Below are 22,228 nucleotides of genomic sequence, written 5' to 3'. Positions count from 1 at the left end.
ACAGAAAAAGAACATTTAGTATTTCTCACACTCGTGAAAAACTTCAAGAATCATCACTGTGTACGAATACTGGTTTTCATCAGCTTTTCATATCAGGGAAAAAAAAAATTCTGCAAAGAAACTTGAAAGTCTTCTTTAAATTACTACTTCTTTTTCCATATTCAATTTTCACATTTAAAACGCTCTTCTCTGCTTTTATCAGAAGAGTAAAATTTGTTTTCCATCTTAAAGATAAGTATGAAAAAATTAAAATCTAAATGTATTTGCATACCATAAGACACTTCAGTACAGTTTTCTAATACCGGAAAAGAAAATTCTTCAAGTACTTTACCTCTTCTTTATCTTTTAGTGTACAAACATGATATGGCATACATATTAGCATCTGCTCCTTCCGATCTGCAATATATAGCCACCACCATTCTTGTTTTTCCTTTCATAAAAGAAAAAACCCCAACAAAACAGGATTATTGAAGTCATAAAAAATGATACCCCTACACTTTATAACAGGTAATTATGATTCACTGGTCCTTTATAATACAGATAGAAGGGAGGGGGTTTGTGTTTGGTTTTTTGGTTTCAGGGGGTTTTTTTTAAACTCTTGGATGCGTGTGAGTAAAATATATAGTATACACTGCACACTGAAAGCAAACAAGTTATCACAAGTAACTGTTGGTCTCCAAAGGCTTCATTCCGCATATTCAGCCTAAGCTACCATGTGAGACACAGAACTGTTCTGAGGAATTGTGTCCACTGAGGATTAACAAGCAACTTGATGTAATATAATACTGCCTTAGGTCCTTCAACAGAAACCCATTCTGGATAAAAAGGTCAGCATATAAAGCAAGGCATGCCAAAAGACAGATAAAGTACTTTCCCCAGTAAAAAATCCTTTTCAGGAAAGTATGTTTTACCCCACTTCTCTCCCCCTCCCATAAGTGAAAATCTCCTGAAAGCTGGAATTTGGACACACTGAGATTTCACTTCAAGGAGGTATGAACCGCGTGCAGTATTGGTATTCGTAAAGGATACCCAACAACTGCTGCCTAACACACACAGCCTTCAAAATAGCTACAGGTCTCAAAGGTCTTGCCACTGCAGGCACTAAAACAGAGTTTCTAAATCAAATGAAATTAAATGAGTGCAGTTCTTAATAAAAGACAGCAACACTGTACAAAAATGATAGTTTATCCCTCAATTGGAGTCAAATTTTTAAGACTGTGGTGCAGTTCAGCAACACAGACACAACCATTCTCAAATGGGAAAGTCTAGGGCTCTTCAACATCAGCTGCTCTTCATTTATTCACTATTCCTTTTCGGTTAACCCTCAGGCACACATTTTAGGCAAAATCCACTTTGTTTTAATAGAAGCTGAAATCTTTCTATTGCAAAGAAGTTAGTTTAGTACTGCAAAGCAAGTTTCTGTTCCTTTACCTGCTTCAGTCTTTTCTTAAAAAGGGGAGGGAGGGGCGTGTGGAGTTATTCATATTTATGAAGAAGTATTTTAGTAGACAGGTAATAGTTATAACAACATAATCTTAACCCTTAGGAAAAAAAAAAGAAGGAAAATCCACACCTTTTAGACAATCCAAATGTTAGATTGCTGAACTGTGTTCCAAAACAATTTTTACCCACCCCTGATGGTCTGGTAATTGATCACACTTACTACAGACTGGAGCCCTAAAGAGTGCATCTTATGAAACATTACAAGTCAAGCTCCAAACCAAGAGGCTGATTTTTTTGTATATTTATACCAATAACAATCACATGGTTGCTTCAGTGTCACATGAAAGTGGTTGTTTTGTTTTGAATCTAACTGCATTAGAAGGACTAAATGAAAGGATACAGTAGACTTTAACACCACCACTGAGCCCCTTCCAAATTCCACATGTGGAGGAAGCAAATGCTGTTAATATGTAGAATTTGAAGAATTGTTGTCTCTACTCAAAGAGTCAAAAGTTCAGTAGTTTTGGTGTGTTGTGTTTGGTTTTCTTTTTTCTTAAACACTTCAGAAGCCAATCTTTGGTGATCTCAAATTTAAATAATGCAGGCTGAAAAATTACAAAAGCTAAATTAACTCCTTTTCTCTTTTGAAGTAACTAATTGTTATGCTGGTAATAATTATCACCTTCTCACTGAAATATTCAACTAGTAAACTACAGATTTACAACAGCAAGACACTCACACCAGCAACCAAAACATCCTGATTAGCACTGTTGTGTCCCAGAGCAGAGGAGTGTAAAATTAACTCAGTATGTTAATGCCCATTTTCTAGTGTATAAAAGTAAAAGCAACTGCATCACAGTAAAGCAACAGCATTCCTTCATGTGTTTAGAACAACAGGCACTGAGAACAAGACAGAAACCTATTCATACACTATTTAAGACCAGAATTTGTAGAATTACAAGAAGTCCTTTCTACAACTATTCTAAGTGATTTTCTTCATGAAAAACTGTCCCATGTGATTACAAGGCATAAGTTATTTTATCTGTAAGTTTCAACAATAAATATACTGTCAATCTGCTTGACAGCTGAAGCAAAAAAGAATCTTAGGCAGCTGAAGTGTTTATTTCCTAACCAAGGGGCCTCTAGGAATAGAAGGATAAACAGTATCAATAGGACAGATGAGCAAGAACTACAGAAGCTAAATCCATTACAGAAATGACTACTCACCATTTTGGGCCTATAAGGACTCTGACCATAGAAACAAGGATCTGCATTTGCATCAACAGATTATTTCTCATGTTGCCAAAACACTGTGCTCACTTATATACATTCTGTGGCTTTCCATCACTCTCAATGGCAAGGAATTTTTTTTTTTTTTAAACAAAGATCAAAAGCGTCAACTGGATTTTCACAAAAACTGGTTAAAATAACACAGCCAGGGGGGGGAAAATACCAGGACAAATTACATTCATTAATGCTCAAAGGAATCTACAGCGTAAACTCTTTGGAAGTAAAGCTCCTGACCCCAAAGTATCACTTCTTTTAGGGGAAAAAAAAACCGCCAGCCTACTGCTTTTTTATAGAAAGGACAACTGTGCAGGGGTGTCATTTTCCTCTCTGTTATTGGGTGGAATTTAAAGTTTATGCCTGTGAGAATCTGGCAAGCTAACAGCCAAGCGGGCAAAATGCCCTTTAACAGATGGGTGCAAGGTTTGGCATGCCAGGGAACCAGTATGTTCATAAAATTGGAACACCAGGCCCAGTTTCTACCTAAAAATGTCAAAACTACAATCTGTGCAGTTTCTGGATCGATGGATGCAGGAGCAGAAGATAATTATTTAGGAACCTGCACAGATTAAAGATGTATCTCTGGCAGAATAATCAACTGCCCAAAAACTTAGATGAAAGAGTGTTAAGGCTGCCTCCTGAGAAGAAGTATATTAGCCTGGGCTACACTCAAACATCTGTAAATTCTGGAAATACACAAATCCACACAACTACAGCATTTCATACTTAACTCTGCATCTCTGAACTGGCCAGTCACAACACACGTAATACTCTAAATCACAGATTAAAAAAACACCCAGAGAGTACAACAGATTTTGTTCTTCAGACGTTGCAAATCAACTCTATCTGAACATGCTCCAACTGCAGCTACAGCACTAAGTACAGCTGCATTCAACTTTCAGGAAATCAGTGAAGAGTGGCTGGAAAATTTACAGTCTTTCAAGTTCAAGCATTCAGTTCAGCCCTAGATATTTTTTTTTTTTTAGCATAGTACTGTATTTAGGTTTTATCATAAAACCTATCAGCAGCTTGGTTATACGCAGCCAAAGCTTAGCAGCTTTGCACAGAGTAAGTATAAGCGAAGTCTCTGAAGGAACCCTCAGTGCAGTAAAAAAGAAGTACGAATAGTTAAGTGTCCCTGTGACACTGGGCATAGCACATACTCACTGTTTTGAGCTTAGACTGATGACCAAAGCCAGCTGCCTTTGCAGCACGAGGCATTAAGACTCTGCTGCATATTTGACATGATCTGAGGCAGTCAGAAGAGCAGAATGCCAGCACACCTTTTTCTGTTATGCTGCTCTACTGCTGGAAGCTGCATTAAGAGATGTGAGGGTACCTAACAGCCTCAGGAAAATACAGCATTAAGATCAGCCATTACAAAACTGGATGTCGTGAGGCCACACAACTCTCTGCTAAGGCCTTCAGGAAAACAATTTATTTGGTTTATTTGTATATCTTGTTTGGCTCCTTAGCAACCGGTCTTGCTTCCCACACTTTGCTTTCTAATGATGGCAGAACTAAGTGAAAACAGCAGAAACAGCACGATCACAAGCGTGGGGACAATGGATATGTTTTGCACACACCCCAAGCTGTACAGGGTATAGACATGAAGACCCTTGGGGACTGCAAAGAGGGAGCAAATATACACAATGTCGTCTTTTTTTCTCCTGATTTCCTGTTCTTCCCTGTCTCAGCTGTCTCCTTTAAACCACAAGAGGAAGCATAAGCCTTGCATCCCCGCTCCCTGCTATCGGAGACAGCACGATGAGAGAAGAGATCCTAGATTAGTTCCCTAGTCAGACAGCAGGCAAGCAAAGGAAACCCTCTGAACCACTGGCCTGGAAAGAAAGTGTGGCCAAATACTCCTTCCTCCTGGTTCCAATCTGGTCACCTCCCAAAGACTTAACTTATTTGCTCAGAACACAAACCCCATGCTTTGAAAAATCCCATCTTTTTCAAGGTTTCATTGCTGTATTTTGTTTTCAGACACTTACTGAGTAGTTAGCTGTTTGTGTAAGTAACAACTGATACATTGGAACACACTTTCAAGACCAACGGCTGCTGTGGAGACACCTCAGCCTATCTACTACACTGAGTCACCACTCTCCAATACATCCCTTTCTCTGATACCCATCCACACCTGACCTTGTATTTTTGAGCTCTATGGGGAAGATTGTTCCACAACTGGCTTCCATCACTTCCAGACTACACTGTGGTAGAAAAAGACAGCTTTGCCAACCTTCTCCAGCTTTCACAACTGCACGCTGTGTTGCCACCACACTGTTGCGTTGCGACTTGAAGTCAAGCAGCAAGCCAAAATAATCTGTGATCCAAATGACCCCCAAACTCTCCTGTCATTACTGTTAACACAGGAGGGGTCAGGATCTCCCCCACTCACAGGCACCTGCAGTTAGATAAAGAGCAAGTAATACTCTACCTTTAACTCTATACTAGAGCCACTGCTGTGCTTTCACATTGCATAGGAAAAAAAAGGACTATAAATTAGATTCCTATATATATATCTGAAAGGTTTCATTCTGTATCTATCTATATGTAGCAGATCAGCAGAAAAAAAAAGAAAAAACAAACTTTAGCATTATTGCCATCAAAAAAGAACCTTAAATTCTATACAAGTTTGCAAGTCTCTGGGAACTGGATAGAAAGAATAATACATTAAAAGTTTTTAGGAAAGTATCTGAAGGGGTTTAAGAGGTTTTTATAAATTAAGACTTTTAAAATATTTTAAAGTATTAGACTTTTTTAAAAGCCCAGTATTTACAGTAAAAATATAAACAGATCAATTAATGTGTATTATATTAATTCTCATGTTTCACAACTGGGATATTTTCTATTACTGACCTCAGGAAAAAAAAGACTGTAAACGGGATGCGTTATCTTTGACTTCGTTTCAAGAAGGGCTCGCTCCTTTCTCTGTATACTTTGCTGTAATTCTTGCCACTCCTGTCAAAGACAAGTTTAAAGAGTTACTGTGCCCTAGCCAGTAACTTAAACCTTTGCATTAAAAAAAAGAAAGAAATTTTAGGCCATGGAAATGATACATATGACAAGTTCTTGTGCTACACTACAGGTTATAAAAGGGAAAGGCACGTAGAGATTGTTATACAGTACAACTAAAAGCAAAAAAATTAAGCAACAGTAAAACTAAAGAGACCTTTCATGTAAATATTTAAAAAAAAACACCAACCCAAAACATAGATCTGCAGGGCTTACACACGTTCTTCAAAACTCACTTCTACAGCACTGGCTATAAACACTCACTACCTGAGCTGTAAGAGTCCTAATTACAAGCTTGATGATTCTTTTCCCATCAGTAGCTTATTCTCACCCTGTACAGGACTTCCAGCTGTCACTCTCAAGTCTTCCACTGTAAGACCTGTGGTGCAGAAATAATCTACCACCACAATGCCTCATTCTCAATTACAATTACAGTTTCGAACAACTAACTTAATTAATAACAGTTACTAGAGTTCAGTAAGCACATGTACAAGTTCGTTCAACTACTGCACGCTTATAGTATGCATTACACAGTATGCAACAGCCACTGCATGCAAAGAACAAAGTTCAAAGGAGAGACTTTACCTCAAAATCTGCAGCAGCTAGTAATCAAATTAAGCTGAAAGAAACATTACAATCTTTCCCTGAAGTTAAGCTATTTTTCTCATGTCATTTTTAAGTTTTCTGTCTATGCTTTAAAGACCCTTCACTGCTCTCTCTGAAACAGACTCGCAATGACAAAGCTCTTATGTCAGAAATGAGGTCTGAAAACTTCTGGAGAACTGATATTACTCCTTCATCCTAGTGTTGCCTCGCCTGAGGGGATGCTAGAGGATTAAAATGCGTTTTCCTCTCAACCCCAGAGGCAACATTACTCTTCAAGAAAAAGTAAGGCTTACAGCTTCATCATCTTTGTTTTGCTTCTCATCTTGCTCTCTGTCAGAGTCTCTGTCACTTCCATCATCTTTTTCACTTTGAGAGTCCCTGTTTGTTTCTTCTTCTTCAGATTCACTTCCTTTATCAGAGATCTCCTCCTCTTCTTCCTTCGCAACTACTTCCTAATGGGAAAGAAAAAAAAAAAACACCCCAAACCTCTAACTCAGTTTGTCTGCATTATTGTAGCATTCACAGCACCTGTCTTAAGGTCATAGCCCTTATTTCCTATTTTTTGATCTACACTCTTCTTGCATCACAGAGTATGTCTACAGTGAAGATTAACCCTTCACCTCACATGCTAAGAGGAGCAGGGAAGCAATTTTCCTTCTCCATACAGCATCCACAACACAAATAGGAGAAAACAGTATTCGATTCTGGGCTTGCATTTCAAAAAAGTCATAAGAAAACTAGAGATAATGTAAGAAAGTACCTACAACATAGCCCATAAGGTGGAGAAAACATCAGGCAGTGGGAACATAAAGGTATTAAAGCTACTGAATTTACCAGAATAAAGTCTCATTTCAGTTTTTTCCTTTGTACAGAACAATTCACCTCCCAGCAGGCAGCATAACAAGAACTAATAAGAAGGGACTATGAAACCAGACTTCTGAAGTAGTTAGGCACAACTTTCAGCAGGCCACTGGAAACATTGCTGTGGTGGTTCCCTGATTATTTTACCAGTAATTTTTAAATGTAAAGAAAAAAATGCTATTTTAGGAGATATGCTTTACAAAAGCATAGAATGAAACATAACTGACAGATACAAAAAACCCATCAGATTAGGAGCAATAAGCTGAACAGAATATTAAAATATCAATGAATCTATGAGCTACCCCATTAGCTTGTTTTTGCTTCTGCTGTTTTGGTGGCTGCAACGAAGGTGGCACAGCTTTCTTTTTCAATGGCTTCTTTTTCTTTGATTTTGAAGCTTTCTTGGTTCCTTTATTCCTTTGCTGCCATCCTTTGCTCTTAACTTTGTTGACATCTCCTTGCTGTAAGAAAGCAATATTTAAAATATTTATTCGGTTAATTAAATTTCAGGCATTCACTGTATTTTAGCATTTTAAGCTTAGAAACAAAGTTAGAAAGCATAGCTCAAGACACTTCAGCAGGCATTTCTGGGGAAAAAAAATGCTTGAGAAGCACACAATTAGCAACTCAAGATCTGAACCAAAGTGCTCTTTGGCTAGCAAGAGGAACATTCGTTCTTCACTTACCCCATCTTCTGTTGGTTGCTCTTCCGCTGCACATATAGACTGTTCCTTTTCAAACACTTCCTGGTTAGAGAAATATGTGAAAACTATTAATGCCTTTCTGTACCAAAAGAGCAAATTATTATTTTATATTTGAACTTAAACTAAATCACCTTAATCAGGTCTGAAGGTTTTACTCATTACAGCAAATTCTTTTATCAGTGACAAACACAAGAGGCGATTAACAGATCAAAATTAAACACTATTTTGAACATTTGGTCTAGGATTTTTCCATCACTAGCATTATAAAGAAATGTAGTTAACAACATGTCATCTTGTTCCAAAGAATCTACTTGTTTTATAAAGCATAGAAAACCTGTATCACAAAAGCAAGCAGTAGTAAAATGCAAATTCCGCTCCAGTTGCCAGAGCATTAAAAACTTCAACAGCTGCACTGCTACTCAGGGACACAGGACAACAAATCAAACCAGAAATATGAAACGTTAAGAGAAAACACAATGTTAGTATTATGTAGTCTAGAACATCTCTATGCAAATGGAATTTTTTCATGCATTTCTTTCTTCAAACCATACGATATGCCATTTAAAAAGAAAAAAAAAAAAAAATCAGTCCTAATGAGCTCTCATATACAAAGATGGCAAATATGAGACATCATCACAAAAAAGCAACATGTAAAAGGCTAGCTCTAGGTTTTAGGTCATGTATCTCAATGCCAGACTGCCTAGCAGAGTTCATGTAGAAAACATCTTAAATGAGTTTTCTATATGCTGTCAGACATTTTAATTAATTTCTAAGTACAATTCAATATGCTCACAATTTTCAGTTTCCTTCATTTTCATAATCCAGCATAGTGATATGATGCCTTTACTTTCTACCTACTGCATCCTCAGTTACATGAGTTACGCCTCTGTTTACTTAAGACAATTATCTGAATGGTACAGGTGCAAAAAATTGACACTGTAGGCTTTGTTAGGTAAAAGTTTGTTTAGTTTCTGTGCATTAAGTTTTATGTTCAAAGAAAGTAATTACTGCATTTTAGGCTAAAAAATAAGCACAAGTCAGACATTTAACTACTGGGGTGTAGTATTACTTTGGTTATGCCACACTGCTACCCATCAGCAGTCCACTTTCTTCATGTGGCACTGGTGAACCTCCTTCATATTAAGTTATGTATATTCTGCATTCTGCTGGACTGAGTTTCTTTCATAAAAGCGTCTAAAACACCCAAGAGATTTGTAACATTACGAGCCCACATAAAGTGAAATCAAACACTGTCCTAAGGACTTGAGTGAATACTTTATTCTAGTTCAGGAACTAAGTTTCTGAATGTCTCTTTTCCTGTTATTTACAAACCTCAGGGCAGTATCACTTGCCATATCCTTTTACTGTTCCCTAGACAACTGCAACGGGTCAGACTGAACTTTGGTTTGATTCCAGGAAAACTTTCTCATTCAGAAACAAAAACATAAGGGAGGATTAAGAGCACAAGTTCTCAATTTCAAATCTTAATTTTACAGTTATATTTACAAAACACTATCTTAGCTTACAAAGAAGAAATGCCAGTTTATTAGCATATACTTGCAGTTAGCCTGAAAGAACAAGTATTCTTAATACTTACTGCCATGGTCTGTCTTGTTAGTGTGACCAGAACAGTGACAAGGGAACCTACTGTAATATTGTTGCTGTCTTCATCATCCAAAACTAGTGTAAAAAGAAAAGCAACACATCTATTAAACTTCTCTAAAGCCCTTTTTTTTCCATTAAACATTGTTTCTGCTATGTCTAAATATAAGCATACAAATTCCAGAATTATTAACAAAAAATAATTTAAAAATATTATTTAATAAATCTCTTACAACCTCAAACATACTATCAGGATGAGGGCTGGTAATTCAGCAAGCTATAAAACAGCAACATTCAGTTTGAAATTTTAATTGCAGGAAAGTTAGAAAACTCAAAGTTATAGCTGCTGTGGGAACCATAACTCTGCAATATTGTGCATTATATATTAAAGCATAAAACTTCAGAAACATGAAATACCACACATGACCAAAGGGACCCTGTTATATTTGTTCTGGGAATCATAACTTTGATTTTCCTGACTTTCATATGATTAACAACTCAATTTCAATGCCACATTAACAATCATGTATTTAATTTTTTTTTTTTTTAAGTAGAAGGCAAAGGAAAATAAAAGAACAGCAATGATTACTTTAAGTAAAACATCAAACATAAAACACACAGGAAAGCCACTGAGGAGTTTATATCTTCAACCTATGAACTGGAGAATGTCCCAGGTTGGGGAGGAACAGAGTTATATCCCAGTGTAGAAATTTTATTTCTTCGCACCCCCCGCCCCGAGAAAGCAGTTTTACCATTCACTATTTATATATAATGGTAATACTGAGCTAAACAGAAATGCATATGCATTGTTTAATCCTCCATACCACACATGAGTATAGTTGCATGACAAATGAAGACTACAGACAGAAAAGGGTTGCTTGCCAAAATAGGGTAAGGTACTCCAAGACTGAATTTTAAGCAGATTAACAGGATTGTGCACAATCCTGTGCTACAATAAGTCTTTTGTTTGTTTGTTTTTAAAAAACATACATAATCAACATTTAGAAATATCAAGATTAACAAACATTTGCTTCCTTAACAGATATTTCCATTAACATTTGCTTCTCACAGAGGACGATGCATAAGCCAAATTACAAATTAGGCTACCCAAATAAAACATATCACATTTTGAATTTTATCATTGCAACCACAGTAACAATATAAATTAGCAACAAGTATTAGAACAACCTTTCAAATATCTCACATTTATTAGCACTGATCTTCTACAAAGGAAAGGAGACCGCAGAACCAATTCACTTTCCACTGAAAGCTGCCTAACAGGAACTGCTTGACAATATACCTAATCTTCAGAAAGGAAGAGCATTATACATTCATTGAAACAGTGCACACAAAGGAAGCTGAGCACAGCATGGACAAATTCTGCCAGATATAAAAACTATACAAGGATTATCACAAAAGAACCCATGAATATTTAGTCATCAGGGTCTCCAACTCAAAATCTCACAAAGGACTCCCCATGCTGGAGTAAGCTGAGCATAAATTCTGAAATAAGCACAACTTTTTAAGATAGCTAATAAAAGTGGTATTTCAACCAGAATTCCACATTGCTCATGAAATATTAAATCAACAGATGAAATATCAGACAAGCTCCTGTAGAAGAAACTACTGCTGGCTTGGGAATCTGTGAAATGCTTCAATGTACTTTATCTCCTCAGACTATAATAAATCTCATGTACAAGAGCCCGCCAGTCAAAAAAGTATGTAATTTCCAGGCCACATAAATAACAGCGAGTTGTGTTCCAGCGTCCTCCAAAAGCCTACTGCCTACAGACTATCAAAATGTCAGAAGAGCAACATATACAGAACAAAAGGGCCTCCCACTCACCCTGTGGTTTTATATCCATAGTGACGTACGGAAAGCTGCCAAGGACAGCCATAACTTCATCATATTTCTTATCTTCTAGGAAGTGCAGTAAATTGCGACGATCAGAACCTTTCAAACTCACCAAATCCTGAATACTTTTGATTTTATACTGAATTTTAAAAAAAAAAAAAAAAAAGAAAAAAGGAAGTGACATGATAGCATAGAACACAGTCTACAAATGAACTCTTGATAATACATCACTTGTATCCCCATGTTACTAATACATACACACCATTTGATTTGTTCTTACAAAAAAAAACATACTGTAGGAAACCAGCAAGCATATGTTTTGAGAAACAATAAAACAAAGAAGTTGCATTCAAACCTTCTAAATAGCTCTGCTTTGGACATTGCTGTGCTCCTTAGTATGTCACCCCTTAGAAACTGGATACATTTCTTATAAAACTATCACTTCAGCCATCTTTTTCCGAAAGCTGAGTCAAGAAATCTTACTAATCAGGTTCTTTATTTAGATAGAGTACTTCAGTGCTTTGAGATTTATATTAGCAGGAACAACTAAGTACAAGTTACTTTTTTTTTTTTACTGAACTGCAAACAAATCTAAAACCATTCCTTTTAACATTTGCAGAGCAGAGCAAAAAGGATAACACACACACAGATTTGTCTGAACACTTGATTACCCCACCATTATAAATGTACGTATTTCATTAAAAACAACTTCATGCATCCAGGTAGACTGATCATACCTCCAATCTAGGAGTCTGTATTTTTGAAGAGCTCAATGCATGGGAATCCTGCACAAACAAACCTAATAAAATAGTCTCCTCCCTCTTTCAGGGGAAGGACAGGTGGGATTATGAGATAGCCAAATTCTTGATTTTTGTACTTAGTTACACGGCACATGTCAAAAAATACATCTAAAATTGTGTACTTTTTTGTATGCTTCCCATAGTTTAGGGCTGGATTAAGAAAAGTGTTTTATGATGCCTGTAAGAGAATGATTCTTTTATTTCATCCAAAGGAAAAGTCTACCTGACTATGTGATGAACAAGCATCTTCAAAGGGAATTTAAAAAATGCAGTACTTAAGAATTCTTTATCTTCACACTAACACAGAAGCATTTAACCACAACCTAAGGCTGTAGTTAAAGCTGAACAAGACTTCCATTAGATAAAAAGAGTATTTTTAAGGTTGATTCAAACTAACCATTGTAATAAGACTATCAAAAAAGTCAACAGCTTCTACTAGAAGATAGCTGCTTGTTTCTAACCAGGCATTCCTAGAATATACCTACAGTCAAACAAACAAGCAGGTTTGAATACAGTCAGTGAAACAGAGTGAAGAAACGTATGCAGATATTCTGACAAGACTATTCTTTTTTGTCCTTCAATTCTACAAATACCATTACACTTATCCAACTACAACTACATAGCAATAGCTTTTTAAAGCATCCTCTTTCATACATAAAGGATCACAACATCTGAAATACTTTCCACAGTAATTGATATTTTTTTCCTTTTATGAACTCCTCTGTGGTACCTTCCAAATATATTTTCTGTCAAAATAGATTAAGAATGATGTAAAGCCGAACAAGGAAAAAAAAAATCCCAGTAGGATATTCCAGCTATATTCTGGAAAAATGTTATATTAAATAGGAGATAGTACTCTGTAATAGGAAGGAAACTCTTTTTTTCTGTTTGTGAGGTCAACGTAGACTGATCTTTTACACTTGTAAGATCTCGGATTTTAATTCCCACCTCCTGAGATGGACTTTAAAGATAAACACAGATTTAGGAAGTATTGTATTGAATTCCTGAAAAAATAAAGACATTTTTATTCTCTTAGTTAATTCATGACCTTGCTTCCTTACAGGCAAATAGGTAAAAGAAGTAACAGAAAACAAAAACAGAGACGTTACCAAGTATCATTCATAGTTTTATACCTTTTTATGATTGGAGACCCGCCTAAGGTTGTCCTCTTCAATGTGAGGCAGCTGCAGAAGGGGAGACTTGAACTGCTGAAGTCCCTGAACAGTCATCTGGGAAAGCTTCATGCAATTTTCCAAAGATCCCAAAGATGGAGCACGGAACTCCCTTTCTTGGGGAGAATTAAACAGACAACATAATTTTTATTTTTTTTTCTTCTTACGCTTTTACATTGTATGCTTGTGTTATAGACTGCAGAAAACCTTGTTCTCAGCCAAGCAAAAGAAAGAGGCATCTTAAGATGTCCAGCATAATTAACCAGGTAGCCTTTTTGCTCTCATTGCAGTCACACAGCTCAGCAGACATTTTCTTCCCTCTATTTAGGCTATCACAGCTGAATACTAAGAAAGGGAAAGACTTCCATCTAACATTGTCTCAAGGGAACAACAGCACAATGTATCTATGCAATTATTATAGACAAAAATGCCACTACTTAAGTTTAAAAAAAAAGCAGCATCAAAACTAACTTATTTTAAATTTGTGTAACATATATATATATATCTGTGTGTGTATAATGTGTTTAGCTCTACTTTGTAACATCATTAAATATAGTTTATCAGTAGACATTAATCTTTAACAACAAAATACATTACTTATGAGTTTTTAATCTTGAGAGATGAACATAAAGGCAGTGGCCTATTAAATGCAAGAAAAAAACGTAGGTATAACTGAAGCTAAGCAAAGTATATTATGTTAGGAGGCAGTAAGAATAGCTGTGAAAATAGCAAAGGCATGGCTTTTATAACTAAACCTAAAAGCTAAAAGGGGTGTCTCAGCAAACATCTATTTGACTTTTCTTTTAGAAATTTCCTATAATTCCTTCAATGTTTTAAAATACAAAGGGGTATACACTCTACATAATTAAAATTATTAAAAGATAGACAGGGAAAAGGTCTTAACCAGAACAGAGTGGGGGAAAAAAAAAAGTAATTTAATACTCTTCATCATGTCTGAAAAGCAATGAAAAAGCAAAGCAGACAGGTTTCCACATATTGCTATTTAATTCTGTTAGACAACCTTCCATTCATAAATAAGACTTCTAAAAACCCTGTTTAGAAAACTCATTTCAGAACTCCCCTGCAGCTCAAGAGCTGCTGCAAGTCCAGATTTGGAAATGTTCAGGTCCCTCTATCTATACTTTACCATGAAACAGAAAAATAAGCTAGATCCTCTTTAGAGAGCCAAGAGGAGTTTAAGCTACTTAAATTTTTTCTGAACTCATATGTGGCATACGAAAGAACTGAAGGCAATTTTAAACGTGTCACAGAAAGCACCTGTAATTTATGATGCCTGTCATTTTATTTAAGGATCAGCATATGTACTTTCCCTATATTTTAAAACCTTTTCTTTTCTCAGGAAAAAAAAAAAAAAAAAAAAAATCAACCTTTCATCACCTTGACTGTTACAGGTATATTCTGCATATAAATATATAAGTCTGAATACAAACATCTCTGTGTGTACATACACAAATATACTCATATATGTATACAAATACATGTGTTTGTTATGGACATATTTGGCTGGTATCGTTATAGTTAGGACATTACAACATGGGCATAGAGGCATCTTTCAACAGATGGATTAGACAGACCGTCAGAAGGAATATGCCCACTCTGCCAGGGCTGTGTGACTGAGCTTACCACACTAGCAAGGCAATTAGAGATGTGGATAAATGAAGGTTTACTTACACCTGAGTGAGAAGGCAGACAGGCTGTAATCTGCACCTGACCAAAAGGGTACCAAAGCAAAAATTGCTGAATGTTTAATTTAAGTGCCAATGGCCACATATTTTGATAAAAAGCAAGTTTAAGTTAATTTTAAAACGTTGTACAGAGGAAATATGAAAAAGTAATAAATCTGACCAAAACAAAAAAACAGACAAGTTAGGTGTCTTCAGTATGTCTTCCTCTTCCTTTACACCACTACCTTGCTACAAATTTATAAGCAGCTACTATGGCATGTTAAATGCACCTGAAAGATCACTCAGCCACCTCTGCTCCACCTGACCCTCTCCCTTCAAATGGCCTGTTTCTTCATTAATTACACCAAGCTATAAATATAATCAGCTATCAAATCAAATTACATGGCAGGACTTTTTTTTTTTAACCCAGTATATTAACGAACACTGTGAAGACTATATGTAAAGCAAAGAGAAAAATAACACAAAAATGGAACTATCTGGCTAGACATACTGATAAGTAACAAAGATGTAAGTTCTACCTTTCAAAAAAAAAAAAAAAGGAATGGAAAGACTAATCTCCCAACTAAACAGCACAAAATTTACTTTCCATCTTACCTATCTTCCACCTCCCCTGTAATTTTTTTGGCTGCTGCTAAGAGAAGTCATGGGATTTTTTTAAATTAAAGAAAAACCCACACTGCAAACCCAGTTAATAAAAGAATCCTAAATATTCTCTGACAAACTGGCTTTTGCAGGAAATTCACCTAGAGCTTTGAGACCACAGAGCACTAGTCAGAGCAGAAATTCTTCTTTCTTAAAGCACTGACCCATAATCCATATGACAGTACAAAAATATTTTAACAAAATTGGAGAATATTATTTTGGTTTCCTGAAAATAGCATAGCACTTTATATTCCCCAAGAGCGGATCTGAGGACAGTATAGCTTTTAACAACACACAACTGCCCCCCCCCATAAAATGAATACCATTACTACACATATTTTGACAGCTTCTGCTTGTCAAAGTGTACAAGACAAGATGACCTTTAATTTAAGGTCATAAAGTCATTCAAAACATATGACACTAAAGTAGTCAATCACAAATTTAAATGCAAATCATAGTTGCTTGTGAAGGAATGGTATACACTCGGGCCAAACCACAACCTCTACATTACACTGCAGCTTACAACCTGAATTAAGAAATGCACTTTGACTGGACAGCTGAACTGATGCCCAACCTTTCTGCAGACAGTTACTAGAGCCCATTCCATGTTTTTGGCAGCAAACACGTCGCTTGGCAGTTCAGCTACTTACGATACTTAAGGATTATCTCAAAGAAGCCATAAAGGTAATTTAGACCTCCTGATTATCAACTACCAGTTAATCATCACAAAGCAATCGATGCAAGCAAGGGATACCACAGAGCAAAGCGTATTTTCAGGGATGTAAAACGAAAATCTCACAGACTATAGAGAAATCAGGCAGGGGAGTACCAGACATTTTATCTAAAGGTAGCTCACAATTGCCACATTTTTCACCAGGGAAAAAGCTTAGCCATAACTAAAAACTGACTGGACTGAAATGAAAATAGTATCAATTTTGTTTTTATGAAAGCAAATTAAAACTGTTCCTTGCACACAACAAATCCAAATAATAATGAATCCAAACTCATCTGCAAAGAATGATAGCTCTGTTAAAAATTAAGAAGTAACCATGATTAAATGATTTTTATGCAAAACCTACACTCATTCTTTCATGACAGACTGTTTCTAACAGGGTTTGATAAGGAAGGCAGTGTCCATGGCTTTTATGGGGATGCATAAGCAGCCTAAGGTACCACTTTTTGCCTTCTGGGGAGGCAGGACTCTTGTCCCTGTGAAAGGCTCAGACAGCAGAACTTCATAAATCTCATTCTGTGATGTGCTGTTCTTAGTGTTTCTCAGTCTTTCTTTCATCTCCTTCAAGAACAGCTGATACTGGACCAATAGTTGAATGCCATATGGACATTTTTAAAGCTAACTAGGAAAACTAAGTGCCAAGATTCTGAAGATTCATCCAAGGTGCTATTCTTCAGAAGACTTGATTACAAAGTATGCATAAATGTTTACAGATATTTTTAAGCTAATAATAATAATAATTCATGACATTTGAAAGACATAAATGAATGCAGTGCAAAAGGAGACCCCTCATCCACCATCAATTTAAGTTTCACAAAATAACATTTGTCCCCAAAATATTTCTTTAGATAATATTAACACATGCCACCATCTTTGTATTTTCACAGATCAGGACTGCTGAACATCTACGGCTAATTATAGCACGTGACAATTTTATGTACCATGTCAAGGCTGACTTAAGTGAAAATTAGAACTGAACCCAGAAACATCTGTAGTCAAGTTTAAAGCTACTTAAAATTGTTAAGATGACAAATACACAAACTTACACAAAACTGTCTCTCAAAAATGTCTATATTTAAGTTTACTTATATCTTAAAAAAAAAAAACCAAACCAATGATACCTTTTCAATTTCCAGTTGTTTCCCAACAATAGTCAGTAGGGGGTAAAATTCTCTCTACATGTACGGTCATCAAAAATAGGGTCACCATTTTAAATTTGCTAACTGGTAAGTAGCAAAAATGGTGATCTTCCTCTAGATCAAAGACCAAAATTCTGAAACAGTTTACCTTCAAGTCCTCAAATTCATTACTGATGGCCTGATGGGCAACTGTTCGGTATCACCTTCCCTTCAACGCTTTGTGCTGAGAGCGCTGGCGTGGAAGTGAGAGGAAATGTTTGGTACAAATTTCTGAATGCTGCCATTTTAAAACTTTGGCAATAATTCCGAGAAAATCTGCTAGAGAAATACCAAACAAATCTTCACCTATACCTATGATACTCTTCCACCTTTTTTCCAAATCTATGGAAGTAACTTCTACCATACATAATGACAGCTATAAATTCTCATCTGCTTTCATAGACTCATTGAGGTTGGAAGGGATGATGATAATCTCTAGAAATTGTTAGTAGTAGAGGTTGTTTAGGTTTGTTTTTTTAATAAATAACTTCCATTTCACATGCAAATGGAAAATTAGTTTACACTACTGTCTTCCAAAATACTGTTTGATTTTATTTTAAGTTAAAATCTAAATTTTCTGAAACTTCAAAGCAGTTTATTAAATACACTACATCTATAAATAATCATTTTACTGTCAAATTTAAAAGGTATCTCCATGCACGTACAGAACTAGAGGAGAATACAGTTACTTGAAGGTCATTCAAATTGTAAAGTATATTATGCACTCTGTTAAGTATCTTATTTCATCTTTTACAGGAAGAGATAGAGGTGTTTCTCATTTTTCAAAGACTTCCAGTTTTGTTGCATAAAAAGTGCTTCTAGCTGTATTATTTTGGTTTCATTTTGCACAAAAAAAAAACCCCAAGTATTTGCTAGTTGACTAATATATACATAGGCCATCTTAAAAGCCGTATTTCAGAGACATATGCAAAGGCTTATAAACAAGTAAAAAGCTGTCTCCATTTAAGCACTTTTCATAATTAGCTATAATATGTGGACTTGGTCGGGCTGAGCTAGGAAAACTTAAAAAAAAAAAACCACACCAAAACCAAAACACCAAACAACAACCCTCCCCCCCCAAAAAAACCCTGCACACTTCCAAAACAGCTACTTAGCTTTTTATGAAATAAATTATTAAACTATTAAACTAATAAAGTTTCACAGCAAGTCTTTGCAACTTTGTTACATTGCTAGTCTAGAGAATATTCACAAAAACATATCCACAGCTGAGCTCTTAATATGATACTCATTAATAAATATATCTAATGTTAGGTGAAGTTTACTTCTACAATGAAAAATATGGCTCCTGTTTACTTCCAGGTTTCAAGTTTTCTCCCCAGCAGTCTCACAGACCAGTAAAGATAGGGTTTGAAAGAGAACTAGAAATATACTTAATCAATAGTGCTTTCTAAAATAGGACATGTAAGCCAGCACGCAACGTCTTTATCTGCTCACGTCCCCTCTCTCATACTTTATTTGGTTACGGACCACAATTTCCAGCACCACTTGCAATAGTGTTGCAAAAGATCTTCCCCACAACTATTCTTGTTAGGAGGATCTCAATGCTTGTTAAAGGCGTTTTGGTCTAGTAAAGATCAACCAATAAGTATTATTTGATAGCAAACAAAATGGTCACCAGTTTGGCATTAAAAAAAAAAGCCTTGCCTATGTTTGTTGCAATAAAGGAATGAGATCCAAGTCTTTGTTTCTTCATACTGCAAGCAACCACCTTCAGCGTAATTGCCTTTTTACAGTAAAAATAAAAAAGCTTAAATATTACATTTCAATTAAATCATAATTTCTATGGCAATTACAGCAAAGCACCTGCCCCTACAGAAAAAAAAAAGCTACATAGCAGGATCCTATGCTGAAACTACATTTCAGCATAGGATCCTGAAATGGAGAAATAGGAGCAACATACAAAGAAATGACAGCAAATAAACGATCCAAAAAACAAGCGACACTCACAATAGGAAAGGAAGAACTGTAGAAGTGCAAATTAAAAGATGGATGAACACAAGGTTTAATTTGTCTTACACTAAGTGCTTTGCTACCAAAAATGGACCAGAACTTTAAGAAAAGGTTTTCAATGCATTTAAGGAGAAACTTTTAATTGCAAAACCTGCAAGTTGAACATGCATATTCAAGATTTCAGAGCAGGGCTTGGTAACGGCAGCATTTAAATCCTCAAAATAGAGAACTCTCTCATTACAGTAAAAAGAGCGAAAGTGTATTTAGGCATTTGTAAATATCACAGGTTAAGCTTCCCACAAGAACCAAAGACTTTATGAAGTATTGCAATGAAGAATCATATTTACTAGTTTTAGTTATACAGTTTCTTTTCTTACCTTCCCGGCTTCGAGCCATTATTATTAGTTGGCAGATCACATTAATCATTTCTTGAAGTAGTGCAGGACTCTTTTTCAGGATAAACTGCTGATCTGCAAGACATAAGTGGCTGAAATTATGCTGCACTTCTATTAGGGAAAAAGGATACAGTTTACATGAGCTGGACATTTAATGGTGCTGTCTTCATTTCTATTACTTGTTGTGTTATTGAAAACACCACTTTATTCTCATTGACACATGCATCTGTAACATACCCTAACGAAACAGGAAAGAGCAAGTGCTGAGAGGGGACAAAAATTTATATACCAGACAAGTAGTTTCCACACCAAATGAAGAATATTTATTAGATCCATCTAAGAAAGCAACAGGATGGCACAGACAATTTACCAGCCTTACTAAAATAGCATGAATTCTTTAGGTAATCACAAGTTTAAAAAAAGGATTTTTAGTTTTTAAGAGAAAAACCAGTTTAGGGAAAAATGTTATTTGTAAAGTACTAACTACTTTTGAATACAGATCTGTGAAGTTGTAACTACAAACAGTAACTAAGTAGCAAGGAAGATGAGAGAATTTTAGTCACTATTTAAAACTGATCATTTTTCTTTCGAAAGAAACTGGAAAATATGAACCAAAGAATCTTCACTGGTTTGTTGTGGGGTTTTTTTTTAATTTGCATTAAAATATAGAACACCTCAAGTTCGCTGGTCAGCCTAAGAAACCATGAGTTTCATGGCTGAAACTTAAGAACTGTATTTAGAAACATTTCAGTCTGTATATTTACTAGTATGAAAAATTGCAAAACACAAACTGAAGCCCATATGTAACTGATATTTAAAGTTCTAATCTTGTCATCTTTTCTTCACATAGTGGGCTAAAAAACTCCAAAAATAACCATGCATGGAAATGTTAGAGAGCAATATTATGCTTATCTTGAATTTCTTTACTCTGCAAAGCAAATATACTTCATATGTTTAACTTTTTGTTCTATTACAAAGAGAAAAAAAAATTTTCAAAGTCACATAAAGTCACATTTGCAGCCAAAAAGCATTAAAAAGTAGGATATCAGTATTACAGGGCTGTCAAGAGAATGAGTAAGTGCTAAGTAAATGTTTTAAAGTCATTAAAAGTTGAAAAACTAAGTACACTGCGTAGAGGCTATTGAGCAGAGATCCATGCAACTCTTCAATGGACAAGAATTATGAGTACTGTAGCATGCAACGTGTTGCTCTGTTTCCAACAATATCCGATTAGGGGAGAAGCCATTACCTTCTTCAAGGACCTCAGGAACTTTCATCCTGGCAAGATGAGTCAACAGCAAAACTCTGGCTTTCAGGCTGTAAGGGCAGGTGAGCGGAGGCTCATTCTTCTTTAAATTTATGCCACCAATTTCTCTGATTAGCTAAAATAAAATAGTTAAACACAAATAGCTATTTTGGTGCTAAAGAGAAACAAATACAGGAGGAAAAGTTTACAAGGAAAAAACGTTACATTCACTTTTCCCTGGAAAGTTCTGTAGAGGTGAATATTAGCCATTTTTATTCATAACCCAGTTCCAAAAAGTGTCTTTAAATGCCTTGTTTCAATGTGGGAGTGAGGGGGAAAGTAAAGATTTGCACACAAGAAACTTGCCTTGAACAGCATTGAGTAAATTTGTATTGATAGAGAAATATTTTAAAAAAACTGATTTTATTGCCAAGGTTTACTAGATTCAACCATATTTCTAAGGTATTTATATTAAACTCAACATATTAAACTCAAAACCTTGAGACCTTTCACCCGTCTAAGACCAAGCCAACTTCCTCAGAAACAGTCTCAGGTATCCCCGGAAGGAGGGTTATAAGCCTGAACTCCCTGGTAGGCTGAAGATCAAGTATTTTAACTTCTTTATAAACAGCACCAACTTGAAAAAAGCATGGCGTCCTTTATTTAGGATGACCTGCCTTGATTCTGACTAGACCAAGATGCACAGTTCAAACAGGTTTCTCTCAACTGAATTTGTTGAAGACCCTGGAGGGAAAGGCTGCAAAGCTGAGTAACAGAAGCTCATAGTTTATAAGAATCAATATATGGCCTAGAAGCTTCACTTTTTAGGTCAACAAGTCACCTGAGGAGAGACTGAGGCTCCAAAATCTCCAGCCACAAAGGGAAGTTAGGATGTCAACAGCCAGGCTACACTGACCTTTGGCCAGTCTTTCCCTACACTTGAAAAATATCTTCTAACAAGAAGTTACTTATAAGCACATCCTGATATAACACCAGACCATGACGACTG

At 35.8% G+C, this 22,228-nt stretch overlaps 1 protein-coding gene across 1 annotated transcript in view; it reads right to left on the bottom strand.

The window, feature by feature from the left end:
- Nucleotides 1–22,228, bottom strand: part of SEC63 (SEC63 homolog, protein translocation regulator) — a 63,005-nt gene that overhangs the window by 2,251 nt on the left and 38,526 nt on the right. Inside the window, exons 10-19 of the mRNA XM_068409504.1 lie at nucleotides 21,223–21,355; nucleotides 19,956–20,048; nucleotides 13,310–13,464; nucleotides 11,368–11,515; nucleotides 9,517–9,599; nucleotides 7,902–7,961; nucleotides 7,518–7,676; nucleotides 6,648–6,806; nucleotides 5,593–5,694; nucleotides 332–430 (exon numbers count right to left, since the gene is read on the bottom strand). Of these exons, the coding sequence (XP_068265605.1) occupies nucleotides 332–430; nucleotides 5,593–5,694; nucleotides 6,648–6,806; nucleotides 7,518–7,676; nucleotides 7,902–7,961; nucleotides 9,517–9,599; nucleotides 11,368–11,515; nucleotides 13,310–13,464; nucleotides 19,956–20,048; nucleotides 21,223–21,355 (1,191 nt within the window). The remainder of the gene's footprint in view (nucleotides 1–331; nucleotides 431–5,592; nucleotides 5,695–6,647; nucleotides 6,807–7,517; nucleotides 7,677–7,901; nucleotides 7,962–9,516; nucleotides 9,600–11,367; nucleotides 11,516–13,309; nucleotides 13,465–19,955; nucleotides 20,049–21,222; nucleotides 21,356–22,228) is intronic.

This window comes from Nyctibius grandis, chromosome 1 (genome assembly GCF_013368605.1).
Source record: "Nyctibius grandis isolate bNycGra1 chromosome 1, bNycGra1.pri, whole genome shotgun sequence".
NCBI classification, from domain to species: domain Eukaryota; kingdom Metazoa; phylum Chordata; class Aves; order Nyctibiiformes; family Nyctibiidae; genus Nyctibius; species Nyctibius grandis.
This window is presented reverse-complemented; position numbering and strand designations above follow the sequence as displayed.